The sequence below is a fragment of the Stegodyphus dumicola genome, chromosome 3, assembly GCF_044657685.1.
Source record: "Stegodyphus dumicola isolate Sdum_Otavi_A_Nest chromosome 3, ASM4465768v1".
NCBI classification, from domain to species: domain Eukaryota; kingdom Metazoa; phylum Arthropoda; class Arachnida; order Araneae; family Eresidae; genus Stegodyphus; species Stegodyphus dumicola.
The window spans coordinates 140261939-140289263 of NC_140770.1; the positions used below are offsets into that span (position 1 = coordinate 140261939).

Here is a 27325-nt window from a genome sequence, read left to right on the forward strand (position 1 = left end):
CTCGGTGGAGAGTTCATCTTTCAATAATATATTCTAGAATATTCAATTAATATTTCGACAATAAATCCTGGAGAAATGGTTAAATATAACAAACATGCATACATAATTATAAGCACATAAAATTTTATAAACCTTTAATTGATACCTATCAGCAAGGTCAGGAGAATCAAACCTAAAAATACAAAATACAAACATTAGTTAAGTTCCATATTATATAACAATTGTATAGGCCTTTTTAAGGTACCAGTAGGTGTTTTTATTATGCAAGATCTTATTTTACCATCTCTGCCTGGCATTAATTCCAAAATTTGCCCTATTGTCCAGAGATTTCTGGGATGTTATTTGATTAGCAGGGCAGAGATAGTAATCGTCTACCAACCAGAAAATGAGAGGGTGTTAGTGGAGAAGGTTCATTGGGATCGGTAAACACGTAGGTAATTGGTCTACATTTAATCATTGCCTCGATTTCAATGAGCACCGTTTCAAGCTCTTTCACAGTAAGGGATGATCGACCAATAATTTTTCGCAAGCTGGATTTTATGGTTCGTACCATACGCTCCCAAAACCCTCCCCACCATGGACCCCTCTCAATAATAAATTTCCAATTTATGCCTCTAGCAGAAAATAATTCTTTCACAGATGAGTCACTCAAAGTTTTAAAAATATGTTTTAGTTCTTTATCAGCTCTTTTAAAAGTCTTGGCATTATCAGAGTACACGGTGGTACACAGTCCTCGGCGAGCTAAAATTCTTCGGAAAGCTAGCAAAAAACATTCAGTGCTGAGATCAGTTACTATCTCTATATGTAAGGCACGAGTGACCGCACACGTTAACAACAGCATGTAAACTTTACCTTGCCTGTCTTTCGTAAAAAATGGACCGGCGAAGTCCAACCCGGTCACAGCAAATGGAGGCGCCTCTTGGATTCTGTCTGGAGGAAGTGGAGCGATATCCTGTACTCCAGGACGAGCACTATATCGTTTGCATATCACACACTTGCTGATGATAGTCTTAACACGCTGTCTTCCCTTAATGATCCAATATTTGTCTCTGATCTGAGTTAGTGTCGAATTAACTCCAGCATGGAATACCCTTTCATGCGAGTCCACGATGATCAACTCGGTAAACTTGCATTTTGAGGGTAATAGAATAGGATGTTTTAAATTCTCGTGACAGTCTGCAAATTGAATGCGACCTTTCAACCGAAGAATTCCCTCCTCATCAAGCCTTGGATTAAGGGAGTAGATGGAAGAATCGAGAATTGATTTTTTATTTGATAACTTAATTATTTCCGCTTGATACGATTCTCGTTGCGTAATTTTTACCCAATAATGTTCAGCTGCTTTAATCTCAAAAGCACTTAAAGGTCCATTCCCTGTAGACCTTTTCCGAAGCCTCCCAATAAATTTAAATACGTAGGCAGTAATTCGAAGTAATTTTCCTAAAGAACTGAATTTTTCTATATGCAAAATTGAGGATTCATTGTTAATTACAGGTGCAGTCAAAATAATACTTTTTCTTAACTCCAACGATTCTGAATTTGGTTTTAATTTCTTTTGTTTTGGAAAGTTTTCAGTAGGGAAACGTAACCAGTGTGGCCCATTCCACCACAGATCATTCTTAATTAGTGACTGAGCACTAATTCCTCGAGTTAGTAAATCGGAAGGATTTTGTTTTCCTTTGCAGTGGTTCCACAATTTTTTGTTGCATATACTCTGTATTTCTGTAACACGATTGGCGATAAATGGTTTCCAATTATTTGGTGAACCTTTAATCCAAGTAATGGCGATTTCGGAATCACTCCAAAAATAAACATCCTCAATTAAATCACCAAACAATTTTTTCAAATATTTATACATTCGAGCAGCCACGAATGCTGCCATTAACTCTAAACGAGGAAGAGTGATTGCTCTTAAAGGTGCAACCCTGCATTTTGACATGATAAAGGAAGTTTTAATTTTAGAATCACTCATACAATATCTGAAATATGCGATGGCCCCATATGCTTTAGGACTAGCGTCCGAAAATAGGTGAAGGCTTATATTCATTGGATCGTCATCAAAGAAATTTCGCTGTATCGATATTTCAGTTAAATCATTAAGTTCCTCCCGCCAAATGTTGAATTTTTCCTTAATCTTTGCAGGAAGGACCTCATCCCAGTCAGAACCGGAACACCAGATTTCTTGCATAATAATTTTCGCCCGAATAACAAAGGGTGCAATAAATCCAAATGGATCGTATATTTGGGCGATGCTTTGCAAAAGTTTCCTTTTTGTAGCAAAATCGTTTCCAGTAGAAAAGTCAATTAAATTTTTTAAATTTAACTTTATATTGTCTTCAATGGAATTCCAAATCATGCCTAAGAAATTCGATTCACTAGTTAATTTGTTGTCTGATTCCTTAATCCCATCTGAGACCCATAAATCGTTTAATGCTTTAGAATTAGTTCTTAATTTTCTGAAATTCATCCCAGCATCCTTAAATATGTTAACCGCATCTACGGATAACATTCAATTAAATTTTTTAAATTTAACTTTATATTGTCTTCAATGGAATTCCAAATCATGCCTAAGAAATTCGATTCACTAGTTAATTTGTTGTCTGATTCCTTAATCCCATCTGAGACCCATAAATCGTTTAATGCTTTAGAATTAGTTCTTAATTTTCTGAAATTCATCCCAGCATCCTTAAATATGTTAACCGCATCTACGGATAACCGATATGCATCTTCAACCGTTCCTGCTCCAAAATATAGGTCGTCGACATAGACAGAAGAATTTAACATTTGGAAACTGTCCTGCATTTTATCTTTATATTTTCGAATGTGATATTTTATAATGGCGGCCAAAATGAAAGGAGATATAGTCAAACCGAAAGCTACGCGACACATTTGCATAATCTTAAAGGAGTCATTATTTTCATTAAACCAAAGAAATTTTAGAAATTTTCTATCACCTTCAGCAATTCCTATCATCGAAAAGGCTTTTTCAACGTCTCCACAAAACGCTATCTTAAACTTACGAAAATTTAACATAATGTCTAGTATATTTGGATTTAGATTAGGTCCCGATTCAAGGCAGTCATTTAACGAATTCGTGTCCTCTGTCCTTGAGCTAGCATAGTACACAATTCTTACCTTAGTAGTTTCACTAGGTCGTATCACTGTTTGGTGAGGCATAAAATATCCCAAATTTGTATCATTATTCGGACATTCCTCCACAATTCCTTCTAATATCTGGTTCTCAATTATATTTTTATATTCCTGAAAAATCTCCGGAGTTTTACTTAGTTTATTGTGAAGGTTTGCGAATCGTTTCTTAGCTACCTGAAAATTATTTCCTAAATTATTCGGACTGTATTTCCAGATTAAATTTGCCTCATATCTTCCGTTTTTAAACTGCAAATTTCTTTCAAACTGGTCTACTATTTCGCAGTCAATATCGGAATAATCACCAGAATCATGAATTCCCAAAAACCTCTTAAATCTTTCAACACAACAGTGTTTGTCATTACCGCTAAATTTTCAGAACAATTTTTGTTTGTTTTATTTTTCTCGATTCCTGCGGCAACCCAACCAAACACAGAACTGACTGCGTACAACCCTTCAGATATTTTAATTCTTTCAGAATAAACTACATTCCAGAATTCATCCCCCCCTCAATTAATATCTCAACATCTATGTTATTTTTTCTTGCGCAATCGGCGATCTGCAACCCCATATGCTCCATGAAGTCTACAATTTGTTTACTAGGGACACTGATGGACGCCGAGGAAATAACATCCGAGATCAAACATTCAATTTTTATTTTATTATTTTGTTTCCAATTCTGAATTTCGATTTCAACAACCGGATAGGAATGATTCACTGCCTTCGTCGCACCAAATGAATAAACAGAAAGTCTTTCATAACGGATTGGAGTAAGTTTTAAATGGTCGGCCAATTTTTTTCGTTATAAAGGATCTGTGACTGCCTTGATCAAGAATTAATCTAGTTAATTTTGATTTATACTTAGAACAAGCATAAACTGTACAAGTTTGTAATAATATTTCCCTGGCATTACAGTCATTATTATTATCACCTTGAGGAACAGAAGCAATCAATTTTAAGTTTTGAACTTTATTTCTTTCCTCAGAATTCAAAGTCAGAGATTCAGTTTCATTTTTGGAATAACCTTGTTCCGACTTTTTGTTTACAAGGGATTTATTTGTACAAATCGATTCATTGTGATACATACCGCCACATTTATTACATTTAGTTTTATTTCTGCACCTTTCTGATGTATGGAATTTTTTAAAACAAGAAAAGCAGCGGTTTTCGGATCTTAGTTTCTTTAATTTATCAGAAACATTCACTTCGCATTTAAATGACTCGTGCAAATTATCACAAAAGATGCATTTTCGGTTAACTGCAGTATGAAATGCAGCCGTGGGTGTATTTTTTTACATATTTTCTAGTTTCATATTTTGATTGATCGACTCGCGGAGGCACAGGATTTTTCCTTTCGCTTAATACTAGATTTGAAACTTCCCTGCATTCTATTTCCGTTTTAATAAATTGTGTTAATTCCGAAACTTCAACTTTATCTTTCGATCCTCTTTGCCGATTAAATTCCAAAACTAAATCGTCCGGAATTAATTTTAATAATATTGGAATTAATAAATGTCCATATGAGCCAGAAGTTACTTCTAAAGTTTCCAAATTACGAATCGAAACTTCTAATTCGTCATATAATTTACATAAAGCCTTTACTTTAGCAGAATTTTTAACAGCTTCTAAATTGAGAATTTTATTCATGAATGAATTAATGATCAGGTCTTTTCGACCATATCTGTCCTTTAGTAATGCTACACAACTATCATAATTACTTTCTGTTAACTCAAAGCCTGACACAACATTCGAAGCTTGTCCCGTTAAGAATGTTTTTAAGTATCGAATTTTCGAAACTATTCCAAAATTCATTCCATTTTTTGGGGGTCTCCCCAAAATTTATCAATCATTAATTTTGGTAATTTCAGCGTACTACTCCCACTAGAACTGGAACTTACATGCAAAATTCCATTACCACTAGACTGGTTTAAATCAGAACTTTGGGGATTCCTCGCTGGCGGTACTGCGGTAACCGCACCTAGAAACTGCTTAATTTGACTACAAGCAATTATACATTTGTCATTGTATTCTTCGCTTATACTAAAATCTTCTTCAATTAAGTTAACATCAATTAACTCTTGTATTTCATCATCAAGCTTTCTCAAATTATTTTTTTTTTTCGGTTAATAATTCAAACAATTCTCGTAATTCTTTAATCGAATTTTCCTCTCCTTCAATTTTTAATTTATCTTCAATCACTTTAATTAACCTAGTAACAGACGATCTCAATGTGGAACGTTTACGTTTCAATCTATCTAACTTCTCTTCCATTTTATTTAATTTAAATACACCCACGACAGCAATAATAAATACTTACTAATGTACTACAAATAATCACTAAATAATTAATTTAAGATTTCCCTACCTTTATTTGGAATTCCATTGTCCCTCGAGTATGAAATATCCATTGAAATCGAAACACTTGGATCGAACACCTAAAATCTTCACAAAGCCTTAATTCCTTACGCCGATGCACCATCTAATAATTTTTGTGCATCTCCAAGTCAGATAATGGTGGTTCAGTGAGTTCACTAATTTTAACACTTTTACATTTTTAACAATATTTTAATTACTATATACAGAGCGTATTCTTAGGCCGCCGCCTTCAGCATGGACAAACTTTATTTTCTTACAACTAAGCGAGCAACAGCGCCCTCTAGCCTTTTTCTTCAAATTACACAACAATGATATAGCGTAGATTTTCAACCGATGATGCTACATTTCCTCCAACAGTTTGCAAAAACTGCAGGTTCATGCGTAAAATCTATACAGTCAAAAGTCATTCATTCGGACACCCATAATCCGGAATGATCTATAATCTGGACTTCAAAGCTACAAACTTTCTGCGCATGCGTCGCGTTGACGCATGGGTTTTTTCGTGGTTTTCCCCATGTGTAACGTGTATACGAGCCAGTTTCCCTTAGAAAGTCCTCCACGAAGGCATCCCTCCCCTTAGGCAGATAGCCCTAGAGTGCTTTGCCATAATTAAATACACCAACACACACCCGACGAGTCCGGATTAACGACTTTTGACTGTACTATTTATATCGCTTTGATTTTTATCAGTTAATGCTTTTTGCAATTTTTGACATAAGTTGAGCTAATCACGTAAATATACGTGAACGAAAATACGTGATCCCGATGGATATGTAAGGGTACAGGGGGCGCCGTAGACACGTTCGACAAATTGCTTAGTTCTTATTTTGTGTCTACTGTTCCAATCGTAATAATTTGTTTCAACATTTATCTTTTTTTATTTGGTTATTGCTTGTTGTTATTTTTATTTTACATAAAAAGAGGTAAATGCAGTTATATTATCTTAAACTTCGATTAGCTTTTTAATTCAGAAAATCGACGATTTGAGAATAATTACTCGAAAAATGTTTTTTTTTTACATGAACCATTTGTTTATTAAATTAAAAATTATTATCTTTTGAGAAGAAAGGATTGAAATATTTTTGGAGTACCACTGAATTTAAAATATACCTATTTGAGATTTGAAGTGAAGTAAAAACAAAGAAGGTATTCTGAAATCAAAAGCCGGCCATTTTCCGATTTTTAGCTATATGGAAAAACCGAAGGAAAACGTTTTGTTATTTCATTACATCTTAAATGCATACTTTAAATTTGATTTATTTACTTTAATAAACAAAAGAATACCTCCTTGAATTATTCGGTATTGATCTAATAGTTCATATATTTTCCAAGTAATGGTTTCAGATATACTCACTTTTTCATAAGTAAGGTAAAATATTTCAAACAGTGACTTTCCAAGAGTTATTAAGAAGTGTTTTATGCAATAGTTCTTATAATAATTATTTTCTACTTTTATTTTTACTTTCACTTTTTCTGTTTTCATTTTCCCCCATATGTTGGAAGAAAAACAGAAAAAACTGTCTAAGTATCAGAATGCAATGAAGAAAAAGAAAGTGAGAGGAAGCCTTAATAAACCAAAACTTTAAAATTTCTCAGTTTTTCCAAAACCGAAAGAATACCCAAGCTGACACTACTAGCACTAGTTGTCCATCAGCATCTCAGCTATCACTAAAATTACCAAAAGAACCTAATAATCAGAAAGAGTTAGAAAGTGTTTTCACTCGGGAATTACCTTTAACTTCAATGCAGCCGGTCGAAGAAAACAGAAGAAATACAATTGAAATTTACAATTTCTGCATTAGATACACATTAACCTGTGCCTGATGATTCTGGATTATGCCCAAGTTCAAGCCTTAATAGAAAATGGTCCTGGATATTACCAAAACCTGGTTTCGAGTTTCAGTTTCCCAAAAGACAAAAATGGATGTAAATTTCTTTAGATGTACTTTTATCGAATCTTGCAAAATAATGAAAGAGTTAACCCGATTTCTAAGAATGATTAGGAAAAAATAAACCTGTTAATTCGGAATTTCACATTTTATTAAAAAAAGAGACTAAGCATTAATGTGATGTTATTGAAAGAATTATTTATGCCATTCAGTTCTTAGCCAAACAAAACTAAGCCTTCCGTGGTTCCAGTAATAAATTATTCGAAAGAAATAAATTTTTAAAGTGTATAGAAATGATCCCAAAATTTGACCCTATCATGTCTGTATATATTAATAAAATTCAAACTAAAAAAATATACTTCATTACCATGAAGATAGAATTCAAAATAAAATAATTAGCTTATTAGGGGATAATATAAAGCAAATTATTTTAAATAAGGTCAAACAGATAAAGCATTTTTCTATTTTACTTGAATGTACCCCTGATGCCAGCCATCAAGAGCAGATATCAATTTGCATGAGGTATCTTAATTTAGAAAATACGGACATGAGTATTGAAAAAAGGTTTTTAGTATTTTTTATTACAACAGATATGAACGGCATTCTTATTAAAGACTTTAAAAAGAGGAAAATGGGTTAGATATTAGTAATTTACGCAGCCAAGAATATGACAATGGTTCAAACAAGAGAGGTAAACAGCTTTTGAGTAATTATGCTCAAATAGTTTGTTTTTCGAATTAAAAATTTAACCTAAGTTTAACGTAATATGTAACTAACTTACCTTTTTTTTATGTAGAAAAACAATAATGACAAGCAATCACAAAAAAGATAAATGCTGCACATATTACTACGATTACAACAGTAGATACAAAATAAGGATTAAGCGATTTGTTACCCTTACATACGCATCGGCATCAAGTATTTTCACGTTTAAACAAGACAGACGAAAGCACCAGAGAGGAACTCCTGCCCTGGTTACAACATTTGATCAAATAAGACAGTGTGCTAGAAGGAAGGGGCACTCAGATCTGGCAAGCTCCAGGCTGCCTTAACACAGATAAACGCCCCAACCCCTAGAGGCGATCCAAGAAGTCGCTAACCTATCAGTCAAGCTGAGGAACTAAGACTAAGCTGAGTCGACAGGAATAGTCAGCAACTCGCATTCCACGTCCCTGTTCTGGAGGGGTGGTAAAAACATCTGCTATCAACAGGGACCCCAACTCCGGACAGCAGAACGAAGTCACTTATACATTGTCAGACAGACCAGGCCACCTATTTGGCCTGCTAACACTACGTCATGGTATACAGATGTCAGCTTTAGGCACCCCCAGGGGGAAGCCAAGGAAGGATATGAATATGCAGTTTTGAGGCTCCAGGCACCCACTGGAAACCTCAAGCAGTTTAAAGGCTCGCTGAATTCGCCAACTTCATTGATGGGGGGTGTTTTGCCCCGGACAACCATGAATATCTGACGATACAGCTCCACCGCAAATAAACGAAAAAGACAGTACCATACGGTCCCTGTCAAGCCTGAAACAACCATCTCCAGTGATGACTTCAGTTTCTGCGGTGACTGAATTTAAACACCCATGGCCGAGACTGCCTAAGTACAGATCCTAATCAATATTTTCTCAGGTTTTACCTGAATCGACTCCCGGAAAGGCATTCAAATAAGACAAGAATTTTCTTGTTCAGACAGGCAGCGAGACGAACTGCTTGTTTTAATGATTGCTCGGCGCCTTTTTGACTCAGCGATGTAGTGCACCGCACGACCTTGCACTTATCGTATTGTCGGTACAGGTGTGGTAACAGCCATATTTACATTTCTTCTATTCTGACTTCCCATTAATGTGCAGTCTATCTGATCCAATTAATATTTCAATAGGACTTGGATGCTTTTGCATGTGATTTATAATAATATTAGAAGATTCGAGCTCTTGAATTCAGATTCTAATCAGGGTCCATAGATAATTTGGAGGATGACACCACAAATCATTCCTTGATCCAATGCTTCATTATTGCACAAGACTACCTAAATAAATCTTATAAAATTTATATTTCCATTCATTTGTTACTGTCCTCCAAATAAAGAATGTTGTACAATTTCTTATTTAATTGGCTCATAATTCATATTTAAAACTGAACACTTTAAAATATATGACTTTTGTGATCCCGTATCAATTAACGCATGAACAGGACCCTCTGTGTTATTAACTATTAACTTTATTACTAATGTCTGAAGAAAAACTTCAGGATTAGAAAATGAAACTGAATGTACTGTGTCAACACATTCTCCTTTGCTGACTCGAGAGGTTTGTTTTCACAAACTAAATTATTTTTGTCTTTATTGTTATCAATATTTGTTTTATGTTGTTCCAGACACATTATTAAAAAATGTCTCTTTGAATATAACAAACATTTCATCAAAACCTTACAGTTCTTTGTATTATGTCTTGATCTCAGTCAACAAAAACAACATCTTTTATCAAACAGAACTTTTTTCTTTTGTGTTAATGACATATCTTTAGCTTTAACACCTTCATTACTCTTATGTTTACCAGTATAAAATAAACATGCATTACTTAACTTATTTTCTTTAATGAATAAATCAGTAACACTAGTAATTTCCTTATTTACTTTCAAAATTCACCCTTTTGTTTTCCTTAAAGGATTTATTCTTAAAATTAAAACCCAAAACTGCAATTGAAATGTGTTGTTCCTGCTTTGACTTTGTTTCGAGCAAATTTCATTAAATCATCAAAGCGATCTTTAGGTGCTCCTCCAATCATTTGGCTTTGCCAAATTCTTAAAACTTCTTCTGAAACACAGGATTCTACCAACAGAATCAGAATTGCATTATATGTGTCAGTTGCTATAACTAGAGATTCTAATGCTCTCAAATGAGATTCTAATCTGTCATCAAAGTGGAAAGGTAAGAAGTGGAATTTGTCATGGTGTTTTGAATGATTAAGATTATTGAACGCCGCAACATTTTGAACGACTAATGACAAAAGTTCTCCAATGTAAACTTCTATTAATAAATCGTTTTTGCCAAATCTTAATCTTAAACCTTCTATTACCTTTAGATAATTATCTGCAGTTGCAACTTTCTACTAATTCTCTTGCATGAGAATTTATCACAGTTGGTTAAAAAGGTACTGCAATTTACCAGCAAGATCTTTATTACAGGGTTGCCACTCAAACAGGAGAATGAAATTCCCTGACTTTTCCAGGTTTTCCAGGTGTGTTTCAAGAAAATTCCAGTCTATCCGCGTACTGTACGTTAGCTGTGCTAAGAGGTAATTTAATTATGGTATTACTTGTATTGTGTAGCAAATTCACTTAATTATTCAATAAATCCCAGAGGACATTTATTCTTAATTATTCTTGGTATACTTTGTTTGATAATTTTGTTTAGTTTTCCACTTAAGAAACTTAATAAAATTTAAGATATATATATTGGATAACAAATGTATGTTTTATTTAATTATTTTATTACTCATGATCATCACCAGTTCAACACGAGGCTAATCCGGTCCTTATAAATCACAACGCAATGCTAAATAGTTAGGTTAAATTTTAGGTAAATTTAATTTGCATGAGGTATGTTCTTAAAACCTTAACACTTGAAAACACAAATATAATTATAATAGTTGTTGTTTTCTCCACTGAAGATTGAGATTAGAATCTTCTCAATCTGGAATAAAATAAGGCTTTTTTTTTGCAGACATTCTGCAGCTAAACGAAAGAAAGAAATCTATTTTAATACATTGAGGTATTTTATATTTATTTTGCAGCATACATAAGGAAAAAATATGTGCATTAAATTTCGTGATGGTATGTCATCATACTGCTATAATTAACTTCAGGATTATGCCAGAGAAAATTTCCTGAAATTTGGAAATATTATTTACTAATAATAAATAAATTTAGAGGGAAGAAGCAACATTAAATTATATGAATAACATAAAAATAATTACTTAAAAATTGAATTAGAATAATCATCTATATTTTAGCGAATATAGTTATATTACATGGCTAGCCTAGATGACTGATTACTATTTTTTTATTTTACTGCAAAATGGCAAGGTATTTATTAAAAAGAAAAAAAAAAAAAAGGGTTTAAAAAGATTTTGCGGTAAAATTCTAGTATACGGTAAGGCTTTGGCACGATTTTGAAAATTGTCGCCAAGACCAAAATGACCCGTTTACTGCGCATCAAGATGTCGCCAAATCCCATTATTATTCTAACCAACAAAGAACGTCTATGTAAAGAAGAAAAGGTTCCATACAAGTAAAATGCTATTACGCCGCTAGAATACGGAGGGAAAATTTGCCAAGGGATTTGGGGACGTAACCTGGCGGTCAGAATTATCCTCTCCGCGATGTGTACAGGAAATTGAGAAACACGTGTTAAGAAGAAACGCTCTTTGACAAAAAGAAAAGTACGAAAATCCGTTTTTAAATTATTGCGAAAAATCCAAGAAGAAACGTTTTATCAAAGGACGTTTCTTCTTGGATTTTTCGCAATAATTTTAAAAACGGGTTTTCGTAGTTTTCTTTTTTTTTTCCTCTGAAAATAACTAATCCATGAATTAATTTACTTGCGCCAAAAAATATTTTCTTTTCTTTTACAGTTTAACCACTCGCGCTAAGACTAAACTTCACGGTTGCGGTGCCGTGCGCTACAATATAACAAGCGGTAAAGTGTCTCATTTACGCCGCTCCGCATCTGCGAGTGCAATCCAGAGCTGTAACTCGAGAAATAAACAATCTCGTTGTTAGGCGACGTGTGCACCACGTTATTTTCATTTTTGCGATAAATGCTTATCGACGTGGTGTTCACGTCGCTCGCGGTTTGAGACAAAAGCATCTTGACGTGCGTGGCACGTCTTTTTAGCGCAAGTGGTTAAAGAAATTTTAAACGATATTCATTTTATGAACTCTTGATAACGTGACCTTCGAACTTCGACACCGGTTTCGAGCTTTGGTGACAGATATATCAGACATGCACAGCTGTTTCCCTCTATGATGGAATGGAGCCACAGCCACGTCTGTTGCAGAGAGATTTTCCTTCTTTACAATACATATTCTTTGATTCTAACCTCCATAGTACCGTATACTAGGATTAAACCCATTTTGTTTTATACGAGAACAGGTACTTTCTTTAGTTCATGCACTGCACATGCGATTCTCGAGAATACTGGAAACCAAAAGTTGCTTTGCCTTTCTAAAAGACAATCAAATTGGAGCTGCGAAAATTGGCTCTATGCCAGCTACCCGAATGACACTCACGTGATACATAATTCGTCAAAAAAGTTACCTCTTCCGACGTCGGCGCAAAAATCGCTTTTTTTGGCGGGATCGTTGAATGAACTTCCCTGACTTTTCCAGATTTTGACAAAAATACTTAAATTCCCTGACTTTTCCCTGAATATTTTGGTCAATTTTCGAATTCCCTGACTTTTCCCGGTTCTCCAGGTAGCGTGGCAACCCTGTTATTATCAGCCTCATGTATTTTCTTTAAGTAAGGAAGCAAAAATAGCAAAAATTCTTTAATATTTCCATCAAATTTCTTTAGCTGAATTCATTGAAGTTTAAACTTTCGTTTTTACGAAATATTTAAACTATCAGAAGAATTTGCTACACTATCAATATGAGTTTTTTTATTTTCTTATCTAAAATAATTTTAAGCCTAAAATAATTATTCAAGTTACGTTCAACAGAATTTCATTTTCTAAGTCCTTTCCTGTCTTGTTAGCTTCTAACATTTCATCCATTATTTAATCATCAAAACTTTGTAATTCTTCAAATTTTTTTTTCTGTAAAATCTGCAATTTTGATTGCATTTCAATGACATCATTAGGATCTGTCTTCATATATCTCATTAATAATCCTTGTGAATAAACTTTTTGTCACTTTCCTCAATTTGATGATCTTCTCCATGTTTACAAATAATATCCTGTTGTTATGAAGCCATGTTAGGGAAACACTACGATCATGTACTTTTGTTAACTCTCTGAGCAAAGTCCTGAAATTTCAAAGTTCCTAAAATGTCATCAATAAATGACATTTCCTTGATTATAATTAAGAAATGACTCTTCACTATGTACCTTGAATAAGGCCACCAAAAAAATTTAACAAAATCTTTAAAAACAGCATAACGTTAGGCTTCCCATTACAATATTAAGTGTTACAATATTTATATATATATAAAAGTAGAAAGAAAATACGAACAAAAGAGACCTATGTAGTCAAGAATTTGCGCATTGAGCTGCAAAATTTTAAAATAATTTCAAAGAAGAGGAAAGTTCAAAAGTGATTGCTTAAAAGTAGATTTGATACTGTAGTTCCTGAATAAATAGTAACACCACGTAAAAACAACAATGCAATACTAAAGAAGTAAAAGTTATTGAGTAAAAACTTAATGTAAAAATTACAAAACGAGATATCTTCAAAATCAAAAAGGGTGAGAGAAAACTAATAAATTTAAAACCAAAATTTAAATTTTTAAATGATGTAAGCAAATAATTAAAAAACATTTCAAATACACAGAAAATATACACAAAGAATTGCAATAAATGGATATATATATATATATTTGCTGCACTATTTACATTTGCTATATTATTTTTTTTTAAATAATACATAACAAGATTTAGTGGTATCATCCTTTTATTTGAAAATATATTAGACACAACAGTGAAACAGAGTACTGAGACTAACAAATTTAATTGCTTCAAAACGAGACTTCATCATTATAATGAGCTTATTAGTGTTGCAGCTAGCATAATTCCAAGAATGACTTGGGTGAACTCAGTCTCATGTTCAGGTATCTGGGCAGTTGTCCCATCCTGCATAAGAAAGTGAACATAGTGTTGAAATATGGCTAACATGATAGAAGTGGGAAAAGGCAACCCAAAGTCATTCAAACATGTTTAAGCTTATAAATGCAATGTTGTCCTCAACCACAGACATGTTTTAAATTCCATATCTCAGAAGCTTTGGTTTATTTCAGAATATATTTCTTCATGAAAATCTATTCAGAGCTCAAATTAAAGTATCACTACTGGTTTATTAGTTTAAGAGAAAATTTAATTTTGGATTATATTTTAATATACCCTCAAACCTCTCTTAATAAGCACTTTCCACAATGAGCAAAACAAACTGAAGGGGGGGGACTCCCTTAAAGAGCAATGTTTTGCAGAATGAGTAACACAGAAACATCGTGACATCATATGCAGGATTCTTACTTGAATTTTGGCTATCATTCTGTGTTTAGCATTCCTCCAGTTAGCAACTTACTATCATTTATGAAAACTGTATCCAGACACATAATTGAGCAATTTTTTTAGTGGGAAGTTTAAGCATGCTTACATGTCTGTCCGAAAAAAAAAAAAAAAAAAAAAAAAGATGTAAGACAATAGGGGTAAGAGAAGAAAAATCGTCATAAAAATCAAATGCCAGATCACTGAGAAGGGAGAACAAAATGTAAGCATGGTTGACCTAGCCTGTGCATGTAATCGTCCTATATCAATGGTTTCTACTATCCTCGAAAATAAGGATAAGATCAAGGAGAATGATGCTCCAAAGAGTACCACAAGAATTTCTATGCAATTAGCATGTATTCTCGATGCTGCTGAAAGATTGCTTCACATATGAATCATCAAGAAACAAATGCAAGGTGGCTCTGTTAATGAAAACATAATTTGAGAAAAGACGAAATTGACTTTTGTGACCTCATTAAGAAGATACCTTGATTATCAATGAATGAAGAAGAAACGTTCAAGACAAGGCATGGGCAGTTCAAAAAATTTTAAAGTAGAACCAGCATCTACAGCATTGTGAGGATTGGAGAAGTAGCAAGATCAAACATAGAGGCAGCCGAGAATTTCATCGGTATATTCAAGAAGCTAGCAAATTCTGAAGGTCATCTGCCACAACAGATTTTTAATTGTGATAAGATTGGTCTCTTCTTGAAAAAGATGCTGAAGCAAACTTATATTATGGTAAAGAAGAAGGCATTGCTGCATCACATACTAATGAAAGATTATGTCATACTATTGTTTTGTGCAAATGAAAGTAATGATTTGAAATTTAAACTACTGCTTGTTTTATTTTTTAGAGCCTGCCAACCTATATATACTGGGAGCCTTCAAGAAGTATAAAGTTCAGAAGAGCAGGCTAAATGTCATGTGAAGGTACAACAACAAGGCTTAATTCAGGGTTCATAGCCACATTTTAGTTAAAAAAATAAGCACCTATAAGCACTTTTCAAGCACATTTTAAGGAAAAAATAAGCACCTGTCTAATTACATTATACACAACTGCATAACCTTAAAAGAAAAATTAGACTTGTAATTTAAAATATGAGCAATGCAATATTTATTAAGAGAATGAGCATTCAACAATGGAAAACAATTAACTTTTTTTAAAAAAAAATTAAATGAAAGTTCAATTTACAGAATTAGTTTACAATGAGAGGGAAAAAAACTTTGCAGAACTAAACTATATTACAAAATTTAATGATGATATTTCAGTTGAAAATATAGAAAATAAATAATAATAAGCCATATTAATTGTATTCGTTTGGCACCTAATAATAAATACAATTTATTTTTCCACTCATATTAATATTTAAATAATTTAACTTAAATCAAAATTCTGAACATTTTCTAAATTTTCATTGCATAACAGTTTTCCCTTAACATATATAAGTAAGTAATATAAGCAAGTAATTAATAGCAAAGTAATTTATGTAAAAGTAATTTATGTAAAAAAGAGGCACATTTCTGAAATCAGAAGACGGGAAATTGCTTCATTCAGTCATCCTTTAGCAGTAAAAGCTTAACTAACCAGCATACTCGGAAATTCCCGAATTTTCCAGATAGTAACTGGAAAAAGAGGAGTGGGGGAGATTGTAGCCGTTCTTTAGATTTAAATTTAGGCTAAATAAATGATTTTGACATTTCGATATGTGCATCATATAAAAACCAACAGAACTGAGAAATATTCTGCTTAGAAAGCACAGTAAAACTCTTTTAAGTGTTCATAAACAAATCTCAGACTGAACATCAAAATTAATTATCAATGCAAAATACCCCAAACGTTATTGCGCAATACGTGCGGCTTAATTCTTCCATATGTGATATTACGCAATTGGAATCAACACCTGATTCCGATTCGGAGAAAGAAGAACTAAATAAAGGAAAAGAAAGAGACTTACCAATCTGGGGTGTTTCTGATTCTAATTTTCAACAGACTGCGTTAAATTTCCGGAATAGAATCAATCTTCACTTAGGTTGGGTAGACCGCAAAAACTGTTAGTCCTATTCAATCCAGATTGGACAGTGACAAAAAAAAAGTCCGCTGCTTCAATATTAGAGATTTTTCGGAGAAAGGGGAGAACCTCCCAACTTTCGTACTGTATAATGTATTGGGGGAAAAAAAAATAATTAATTTGACTATTCGGTTACTTTCCTTTTATTTAAGCCATTCCGAATATTATTCCTTAGAAAGCTAATCTGTGTAAAAACACACCCATTTTTGGAAGTTTATCTATACTTCAGTTACTGCAACTATATTATTATAAATATTCATTCATATGCTCATAATATAAGCATAACGATCATAATAAACACGAATATGAACTGACCATGCGGAACGAGAATGCAAATTATTAAAATCTTGATAGAAATTCAAACATGTGTAGTATTTGGGTGGGAGGAAAAGAATACCGAATGTACCGGGATTTTCTACCGTTTTTGTAATTCTTTGACCAACAGAACGACGTGCACCTGTCTGTACTCTCGCGCGCACCATACGTTAATGCAGAGAAAGGGGGGAAAAGCAATGTCCAGGTGTATGATTCACCATCTAACATTGCATATAAGGAAGAAAAGTTATTTATTTAGTTTCGGCTTTGGTACCGGAAAAAAATGCGCGTTCATTAAAAACAAAGGATTAAAAAAAAAAAGCACTAAAAGCAAAAAATAAGCACTAAAAACAAAAAAATAAGGGCTTTAAAGAAAAAGTAAGCACCTATAAGAGCCTTTATATTTTATTTTCAAATATAAGGACTTAAAAGCACTTGTAAGGACCGCTACGAACCCTGTTAATTGATATAATTTTTTTTATAAACTGGATCAATGAAATGCTTGGACCATCTATAAAAAAAATACCTGCTTTATATGAATTTGACATTTCATGACTTGCTTGTTATGAACAACACTCTTACACATCCATCAAGCCTAGAAGATGACTTCCTTGAAGAATTAAAATTCATCATGATCCAGTTCCTGCATCCCAACAATTTCCCTTTACTGCAGACCATGGACCAGAAAGTCATTTCAAATTTTAAAAAGCTCTACACTAAAGTCTCTTCAAGCATTGCTTTGAAGTAACTGAAGAAACTAATGTCACTCCCAGAGTTCTGGAAAGACCACTTTCACATTGTTGCCTGTCTCAAGATGATTGGCAAGGTATGGGAAAGGGTTACCAATAGAACACTTACTTCTGCACATAGAAGAGGCTTTGGCTGGGCAGCGTTGTTGAACACGACTCCAAAGGGTTTGCAGATCCTTTAATTGATAAAACTGCATCTATGGATAAGATTATGGGATTAGAAGTGGACAGCAACAACATCAATGAGTTAGTGGAAGAGCATAACCAGGAGCTGACCATTGAAGACTTTATGGAGCTGAATTCTGGGTCACAGCAAGAAAATGTAGAGGAGATTTTGTCAGAGGAGGAAAGGATAATAGCTCAGCAAAACAACAACCTTCCAGTGAAATAAGGGAGATGCTGTTGTATTGTAAGTTGAGAAGCATTATTAACTGTAAAGGATTTCAAGTAAAGTACCACTTCCGGGTTGTCCATTAAAAATTGGTATGCGTTTCAAGCAAAGTAACACTTTTAGCTGCTCAATTTTACCCCAAATCTAATAAAATCTTTATATGAATGGAGAAAGATACAAAAATATAAATTTTCGGAAGTTTGATATGAGCTATCATGGGGAGGAAAAAAAAAAAAAAAACTAATACATACACACAGTCAGCATTCTAAAAACAGTAAAATCATGTGTGAGAACCCTAATTCATGCTTATTCCCTGAAAATTCACTGTCAATTTTTTTGACCACGAATATTACCTTTCTTACCAATACATATAGGTTGGCAGGAAGAAGAAATGCTGGTGGCCTGGATTTTATACTTTGTTCTAGTTTAAATTTTTAATTCATGCAAATAATGCTATTAGTTAGTTATGTGCTAACACAGGGTTCGTACACATTTCTGCACACGGAAATTAAGTACTTTTAAGGACCATTAATGAAAAAAATTACAGACCTATGAGAAAATGGGAACTAAATAAATTCAATTAAAAATATTATGTATGCCTGAACTTCACTTTTGTAATTCCATCCTAAAAATAAAATAGATCCGTAAGTAGGATGCATTATTATTAAACATGACTTGATTAACATAACTATTGGGAACTGAATAAATTCAATTAAAAGTATTATCCATGCCTGAACTTCACTTTTGTAATATCATCCTAAAAATAAAATAGATCTGTAAGTAGGATGCATTATTATTAAACATGACTTGATTAACATAACTTTTATTATGCTTGAGAATAAAATAAACTTCATGAAATTTATCAAGGAACATTATATATTTTACACTTAATAAGAGTTGAACATATTTGAAAGGAGATAAGTGACATTTGACTTACGTTTTACTAACAATTATTTTTATGTTGATTTTATTTTATATCTCATTTTGTCACATACTTGCTCAGTAAGCTTTAGTAAATAGTAAGCAGATTTTATGTCAAGCGGCATAGGTTAAAATGAGAAGTAAAATCATAATCAGCATGATTCACAACAAAAGACTGGCTGTTGTCACAGCTGCTGCTTGCCTAGAGAGAGACCTGCTGATCAGAATAAACCAGAAAGGCCTGATGTAAGCACGGTTGCCAAGTTCTGAAAGTTAGCTGGGCTCTGTCTCACGTAGTTAGCGTCGTAACTTCATGTAGAGTTCCAGGGGTTGTGACTCAGTTAATATACTTTAAAGTTCTAATAAGCCACTAAAGCACTAGAGGTGATAAGTTGTTTTGCATTATTTTAAATCTCACTAGATGCAAAGAATAAGTTTTACATGAATTTTTACATTTTTGTGTTTTACCTTGTGACCACTGTAAAGGTGAATGAAAGGCAATAACTTGCTTTAATATGCAGAGATAATTTTAATTGAAAGCAGTTAATTATAAGTAATTAAATTAGGTATTAGATAACCTTAGTCAATATTGATTTACATGACCACTATTAAATTTTATTTATTTTTTAAAAATATTTCTTAAAAAAGGCTCTATTAAAATCCCAATCCAATAAAATTTCACAGTTTAAAATACATGTAATTTATAACATTGATTCTTAAATGATATTCGGATAATTACACATTAAAAGCTACAAAACATTCATGTTTCGTAGTAACAATGGTCAACAAAATATTTATGCGTCTTTTTAATTTGAAGCCTTCCCAGCCATTTTGGCTAATTTATATCGATTTCCTTCTTTTAAGCATCTTTTCTAACAATTAGAAATTTGTCTCAATACACAAAAGAATGTTCTCACTAGTTTCTGCGTGTTTTATCTCCTAGCCTGTCTACAATGTACCAATGAGGATTTATTTGATCTGGTAAAAGTTAAATAGTCCAAAACCCATCAACAGATATGAAGCAAATTATCGCTATGCCTGAAAGTAACTACTACAATGCCCGACAAAAGTTTAAATAAGCTTCTTATTTAAAAAGAACTTAAAAAATAAAAGCATGTTCTTATGCTAACAAAATCAATTACAGCTCGTAGTAATGTAATTAAACAAGAAGAGTAAAATTCAAACTAAAAATATGGACTAATGGTCAAAGACTATAGAGTAGACTCCCGATTATCCGCGCCTGCCGCACAAAGTTTTTTTTTTTTTTTTTTTTTTTTACAAGCGTAAAAGCAAAAAAAATAAAAATGTTCATGAAACTGAGTGAAACGTTAAATTTACTAACATCGTGCTTATTTATAGCAAAAATATCCCAGGCCTTGTAAGTGATTTCTTACTCACCCTTGCAGTGCCCGCTCCAACCCCTCTCTCGTCTTAATCTTACTGATCCGTCCACTTCCTCCCACTCGCCATTGTTAGTTTAAGCCTGACGGTGTTTGCAAACCGGTCAGAGTTAATTTCTTATCTTTTATTGTGTTCAGTGTTTGTGCTTTTTAGGTTTTGTTTTTTCGTTACCAATTTAAAATGTCAGGAAAACGAAAGAAGGTTATGTTGACGATTGCACAAAAACTAGAATTAATTTCCAAAGTAGCAAACAGCGCTACAAGGCAGCAGATGGAATTGAATTACGGAATCGCGGAAATAACAGTGCGTGACATTCTAAAGCAAAAAGACTAACTGGTGAACTTTGCATCAATTTCGGACAGTGCTTCCGCAATGAAAACATGAAAAACTATGAAAACACCTTTGATGAGCTAGACACGGCATTGACAGGGTGGTTAGCTCAAGTTCGAAAAGAGGGTACTCCTGTAAATGGTCTTATCATTGTGGCGAAGTCAAAAACCTTTTTTGAATTGTTAGACCTGAAAGAAAATTTTGATGTGTTTTCTGACTGGTTGACTCATTTTAAGCAGTGACATGGAATTCGAGAAATTGGACTTCATGGGGAGAAACTTAGTGGTGACCAACAAGCAGCCGATGATTTCCACCATGAATTTGATGAATTTGTTTTAAAAGAAGAGCTATCTTTTGAACAAATTTACAATGCCGACAAATCGGGACTTTTGTGGAAATGTCTTCCCACTCGCACTTTAGCATTTGAAGGTGAAAGTAAAGCGGCGGGTCATAAAAGCAGCAAGGAAAGGATCACTATCATGTCTTGCAGTAACGCTACCAGTGGACATAAACTTAGACTTGTTGTCATTGGAAAGTAAAAAAAACCGAGATCTCTCAAAGGCACAATAATAGAAAATTTGCCCGTTGATCAAAAGAATCTTTGTTCTTCAATCGACAATGCACCTTCTCACCCAGCAACAAGTGTGCTAAAGTCTTCTGATGGACAAATGTTTGCAAAATTTCTCCCCCCAAACGTTATTGCGCTAATCCAACCCATGGACCAAGGAGTCATTGCAACAATGAAGAGAACATACCAAACCAAGCTGCTAATGACCAAAATTGAAGAAGGTTATGATCTGAAAGAGTTTTGGAAACACTGCACAATCTTGGACAGCATCTATGATATTGCATTTGTGAACCGCAACCCTCATAAAATCATGGAGAAAACTCATGCCTAATGTTGAAGCCAACAACAACACATTGAGTTGTGAGGAAGAGAATGAAGATGTAGACACACCCATGCCAACTCTTGCCGATATGGTGAAAATAGTTCCAGGTGGTGAGAACGTCAATGCTGAAAACATTAACGAGTGGTTGGAGTGTGACGTCAATGAACCTGGCTTTGAATGCTTGACAGATGACGAAATTGTGAAGAAAGCAAGAGAGGAGACCGAGAATGAAGGAGAGCAAAGTGAAGGCAAAGAAGAGCCCACTGTGCAGATGTGGAAGACTCACGAATTGGCTTTGCAACAAGTCGACGGACTGCTGAGCTATTTGGAAGAACAAGACAACGCAGAGTTGGCCGAGAAACTTATGCTACAAAAAAATTCAATCTCGGATCAAGAGAAAATGCTTCCAAAGCAAGAAGCAAACACAAATGACGGATTTCTTCAAAAAGGTGTAGTTTTACAGTTATGCTTTTGTAATTACATAATACATTACAGTATTAAAACAGTACATATGTATTAATTTTTCCGTGTATCCTTGACGCCTCTCGTAAGTACAAAGCACTTTTCTGTTTTCATTAACAAAATGCATTTTAAGTTAGTTTTGAGTGATATACTAAAATATTAAGCGTTAGCTAAATATTTCCTGCTGTTTATTTCACGTTTCATATACAAAAAAAAATTTTTCAAACTTGGAATGACTGTTTTCTCTTTTGCTATACCCATTTTTAGCTGCTTTTGGATTATCCGCGGCGGCCGCGCCACCCAATTCCACGGATAATCGGGAGTGTACTGTACAATTTAATACATTTTAAGCTGGTTCAATAACTCTATCATCATAACAATCTTAAATGTCGGCAATGGTAATGCAAAAACGAATAATTCCAAATTATCGGATCTGGCAGCAGCTAATGCAGGGAGCAAGTGGAGGTCAGAAACACAATACAGTCAAAAGTCGTTAATTCGGACACCCATAATCCGGAATGATCTATAAACCGGACCTCAAAGCTACAAACTTTCTGCGCATGCGTCGCGTCCACGCATGCGCACAGGCGTTTACGAGAGCGCGTAAGACCCTTACGGCTGCGAATATGTTTGTGCGCATGCGCGTTTAATGTGTAACGGAGTTATACGCTAAGCTAAAGTTATCTAATTCAGTTAATGTTGCAGATTGCGTTGTTCCTTAATCTTCGAATTGGATCCGGCTTATTATTTTTTGCAGACTGTTAGAGCAATTTTATAAAAGTAAGCTTGAACTTTCGATTATGTCAAATAGAATTTCCGATATATATTTACTACAAAGCGAAAGTATGTTTTGAAATCCGAAATCTGTTTATCAATTTCACGCTGCTCTGCGGCAGAGGGGGGGGCAGAAACGTCATTATTAGATTATGATAGATTAGAAAGATTATGTCAAATAGAATTTCCAATATATATTTACTAATATGTAATTTGTATCTACAAAGCGAATGTTTTGAAATCCGAAATCTGTTTATCAATTTCACGCTGCGGATTGGAAGTTGACCTGTCAACACTATCCTTATCTTCAGAGCAGATGTTTTTATTTTATTTGGATTATAATTCGGTACTAAGTTTAGTATTTCATCTCGATGTACTCCGTCTTTGATATGATTTAAATCAAGTTCCTCGTCATTATAATTCGCTTCCGATAGTGAAGAAAGTGACCCAGAGGTTATTGAAAACGAAAACATTTCGATTGACAAATTAGTCCATATTCTCAACACAGCAATTATAGGACTTGAACAGCGGAACTTTGTAACTAAACAAGAAATTATGTCTGTTTAATAGAATTAAAGAGAAAGTATTATCACATGAAATGAAGCAACTTACATTGAAGGAAATGTTTAATAAAGTAAACAAATAAATATTAAGTTTTTTCTTTTTGTAAATTTTGATACCCTTTAGATCATAATTGTTCTTTATTTCATAAATTACGGTTTCATATTTTTAATTTTGTAATTTTTGCATGCCATCTTACCAGATTTAAACTGATGATCTATAATCCGGAAAAATCGATAATCCGGAATCGCCGAAGTCCCGACGAGTCCGGATTAACGACTTTTGACTGTAATAGCTTCTCAAGTAGCTCTTGTCTTACATTCCAAAAATCTCAGTTTAAAAACTGTCTAGGTGATTTGCATTCTGGTGAGAAAATAGAAATGGGAATTTATAGTAAAGGGCTGAAATTGTAAACAATTGGGTAATTTACATAATAATAACTGTACATATCTTTGAAGAATAATTATCTTTTTCTTTATGTATTCAGTTTCTTTCTTCCACATTTCTTTTTCATTTTAGAATTTTTGTATTTAATTAAATATTTCTGTTATTCTAAATAAACTAAATGCATTTAGAATGTATAGAAAAATTTGCTAATTTTATTTCTTTAGTAATATGAACATTCAGAAGGAATATGAAATATATATGGTAAGGTTTGGTTAGAGAGCTTATAAGGTATTTCTCTCGCTTACTTAGCATGCCTTCGTGGTGTGGTGATCTGCAGGCTGGGTGCATATTCCAGAGGTCAGTGGTTCGATTCCTGGTGAGGGTAGCTATTTTTCAATCGCTCTTGCTTCTAGTAATAGCTATGAAAATAGCTTCTCAAGTAGCTATTTTCGTAGCTATTTTTTAATCTGTCTTGCTTCCAAAAAAAACCTAATGACTCTACAGTGGTGCCCGAACTAAAAGGGTGTTGGATGATGATTCTCCATACCCAGGATTTGGCAATTGGGTCCCCTAAAACCCCAGTCGCCCTTTAAAAGGGGGAGTATATAAGGTGTTTCTCCCGCCTTTTTGGTGTGGTGGTCCGCACGCTGTGTGCGTATTCCAGAGGTCCGTGGTTCGATTCCCGGCGAGGGCGTTGCTATTTTTCAATCTTTCTTGCTTTCAAAAACATCCTAATGACTCTACAAGCTGAATTGGCATAATTTTTAGAATTTAGTGACACACTGAGCAACAAAGTCTAGAAATGACAAAACATTTAGAACAGACAATGGAAACAGAATTTAGAAAGGTACCAGGCAGCAGAATTTAAGATCCACAGAGCCTGCATCACGTGGGAAAATGTCTAGTGCCAGCCTTGTGTATGACGTATTAAGACATCTTAGATGAACCTTTTAAACAGTTTTCAATTCCTTTCTATAATGCCTGTCTATAAGGTAAGGTTAGAAGCATTTTTGATATTTTCCATGCTTGTGTGTAGTGAAAAGTAGAGAAAATTAAGGGAAAATAAAAATGTTAAGAAAAAGATTCTAGGATCAGAAGTAAAACATTCAACTATAATGATTTCATTGTTCTTCCAGATGTTCTCCAAAAAGTAAGAAATTACGTGTTAATACTATGGAGACATTTTTCATTTTGTCTTATTTTTCTGGAATCTTCTAGAACTGTGGATCTATAAATCTTGCCTTTATATCTTTCTAAACTTTCCAAGCTGCGATGTCTAAAATCCTAAAAAAAAAATTACCCCTACCAATTCTGTAACAGCATAAAGCCAGAAATATGATATATAAAAAAACCACCCAGAGGGAAAAAGGTGTAAAATTAATTTTATAGAGAAAAATAGAGCTTAATTTCTAAAATTAGATGTGCTCGAGTCCCACAGAACACCGTCAGAAAAGAGGTACAAAAATAAATTAATATAAATGACTAATAAAATCACTAATAATTAAAAAATTAAATATTAATTATGTAAATAATTCAATAATTAATGCTTAAAGAAATTAAATAGTTTAAATAAAAATTTTAAATTTGAAGAGATAAATTAAAATTTAATAAGCGATTTTTAATATAATTTTATTACTAAAAATAAAATTTTCAATATCAAATTTCTACTGAAATTTTGTTCAGGTACATAAAAGAAGTGTCACAGCTTTCTATTTAGTGCTCTGAATAGAATTATGATTTATCCCCAAAACTAAGAAGTACCAGAGCAGGGCTCGAGTGCAAGAACTGTTTCATAAATGGTGCTTTATAGCATTATACCTTGCTTATTTTCCATATAGTATAATAAAATAATTTATATCTCAGCGAAAAATAAAAATGCTTTATTTTAATCTATCTCATTAATATACTTCCAAACTATTACCATTATTTAAATGAAATGTATCAATGTTACAATGTTCTAAAAAAAAACTTCAAAAATTCCTAGATCTTGGAATTAAAAATTTCCCATTGAAACAGATTTTAAAATCGCCAAAATGTTGATAAGTCGCCAAATTTAGAATGGTTTAATTAAAGAATTCTCATCTCAAAAAGTGAAAAGTTGTTTAAGAGCTCTTCATTAGAAAAAATGAAATAATTTCAAAATGCTTATGTTTCACTTCTTGCTCAAAAACTGGAGTATCTAACCATTTATATTAGAAACAGGAACAAATTATAACCCAGGAACCCATTCAAAAGATAACCATATTTGTCAGAAAAGCACCAAAAATATTCCTCAAAAATGTTAATTCACACTCAAAATGGCTGTTATAAAAACAGACAGAATTTCAGATGATTAAAATTAAGGACGTTCTGCCGATTTTGGCTGAAATTAAGGACTTTTAAGGACCAAAAATCGATTCCAAAAAACTTAAGGACTTTTAAGGATTCTTAAGGATCGTACAAACCCTGTAACACTTACAGCCTTCTACTATTTTCTTGAACATAAACTCCATAAAGTCAGTAAGTAAGGTCTCCTTTCTGAAAAAACTTTGTGTTTGGTCAATGTTTCATGATAGTTTGCATATTGATGTATATCCCATAATCCATTAACATCGGAAACATTTTACTAAACTAATATTTTATTTTTAGTTACATACAGGTTTATATATTCCACTCTTCAATTTGTGTATGGGCCCTGAATTTTCAGAAAGCATAATCTGTATATTTAAATACCGTAGTCTATCTACTTGTGTCATGCAGAAGTCAAAGTGTTTGTATTTTATTATTTATTTATTTATTTTTATATATATTTTTAAAATGAATGCAGACTTTTACAAAATATAATTAGAAAGACAGAAAGATCATACAAAATGCTAAATTTTGTAATTTTTATACAATTAAATTTTAAAAAGCCCAAACATGAATATTTGTTTTATTTAAAACAGTTTTAAAACACAGCTTATATGCATAATGATACTTACTTATTTAAAATTTTCATCTAATTATTTATTTAATTATGGACATTAAAGATAAATATTTGTATTAGTAATTTTTTTTTCATGTTTATTAAAAACTGCTGTGCTTAGAAATGTTTAAAATGATTATATAAGAACCTGAATGGTTAAATCTAAATTCTGAATATTTACATTATAGAAATTAATTCTATGGAAATAAAATTTTTCCTGAAATATACTTTCAAAAAAAATCATATAAGGAATATGACAAAAGAGTAGTATATAATAGTTTACCTCTAGGTTCATCATCTTCGGGTAATACAATAGAACTAGGTTCACTGAGATCTTCTTTTGTTAAAAACATAACTTTGTCTTTGCCTGCAATATTTTTTTATCATTCAATTGCAGTTAATTATTAATTAAAGAGAAATACAAAAAATGTACAAAATATCAACTATG

At 33.0% G+C, this 27325-nt stretch overlaps 1 protein-coding gene across 2 annotated transcripts in view; it reads right to left on the reverse strand.

Annotated features, from left to right (window-relative positions):
- The window catches only part of LOC118199262 (mitochondrial intermembrane space import and assembly protein 40-B-like), a 56881-nt gene that overhangs the window by 16757 nt on the left and 12799 nt on the right, over positions 1 to 27325 (reverse strand). For both annotated transcript variants that reach the window (XM_085813372.1, XM_085813373.1), the window contains one exon: positions 27161 to 27244. In XM_085813372.1, the coding sequence (XP_085669498.1) occupies positions 27161 to 27244 (84 nt within the window). The remainder of the gene's footprint in view (positions 1 to 27160; positions 27245 to 27325) is intronic.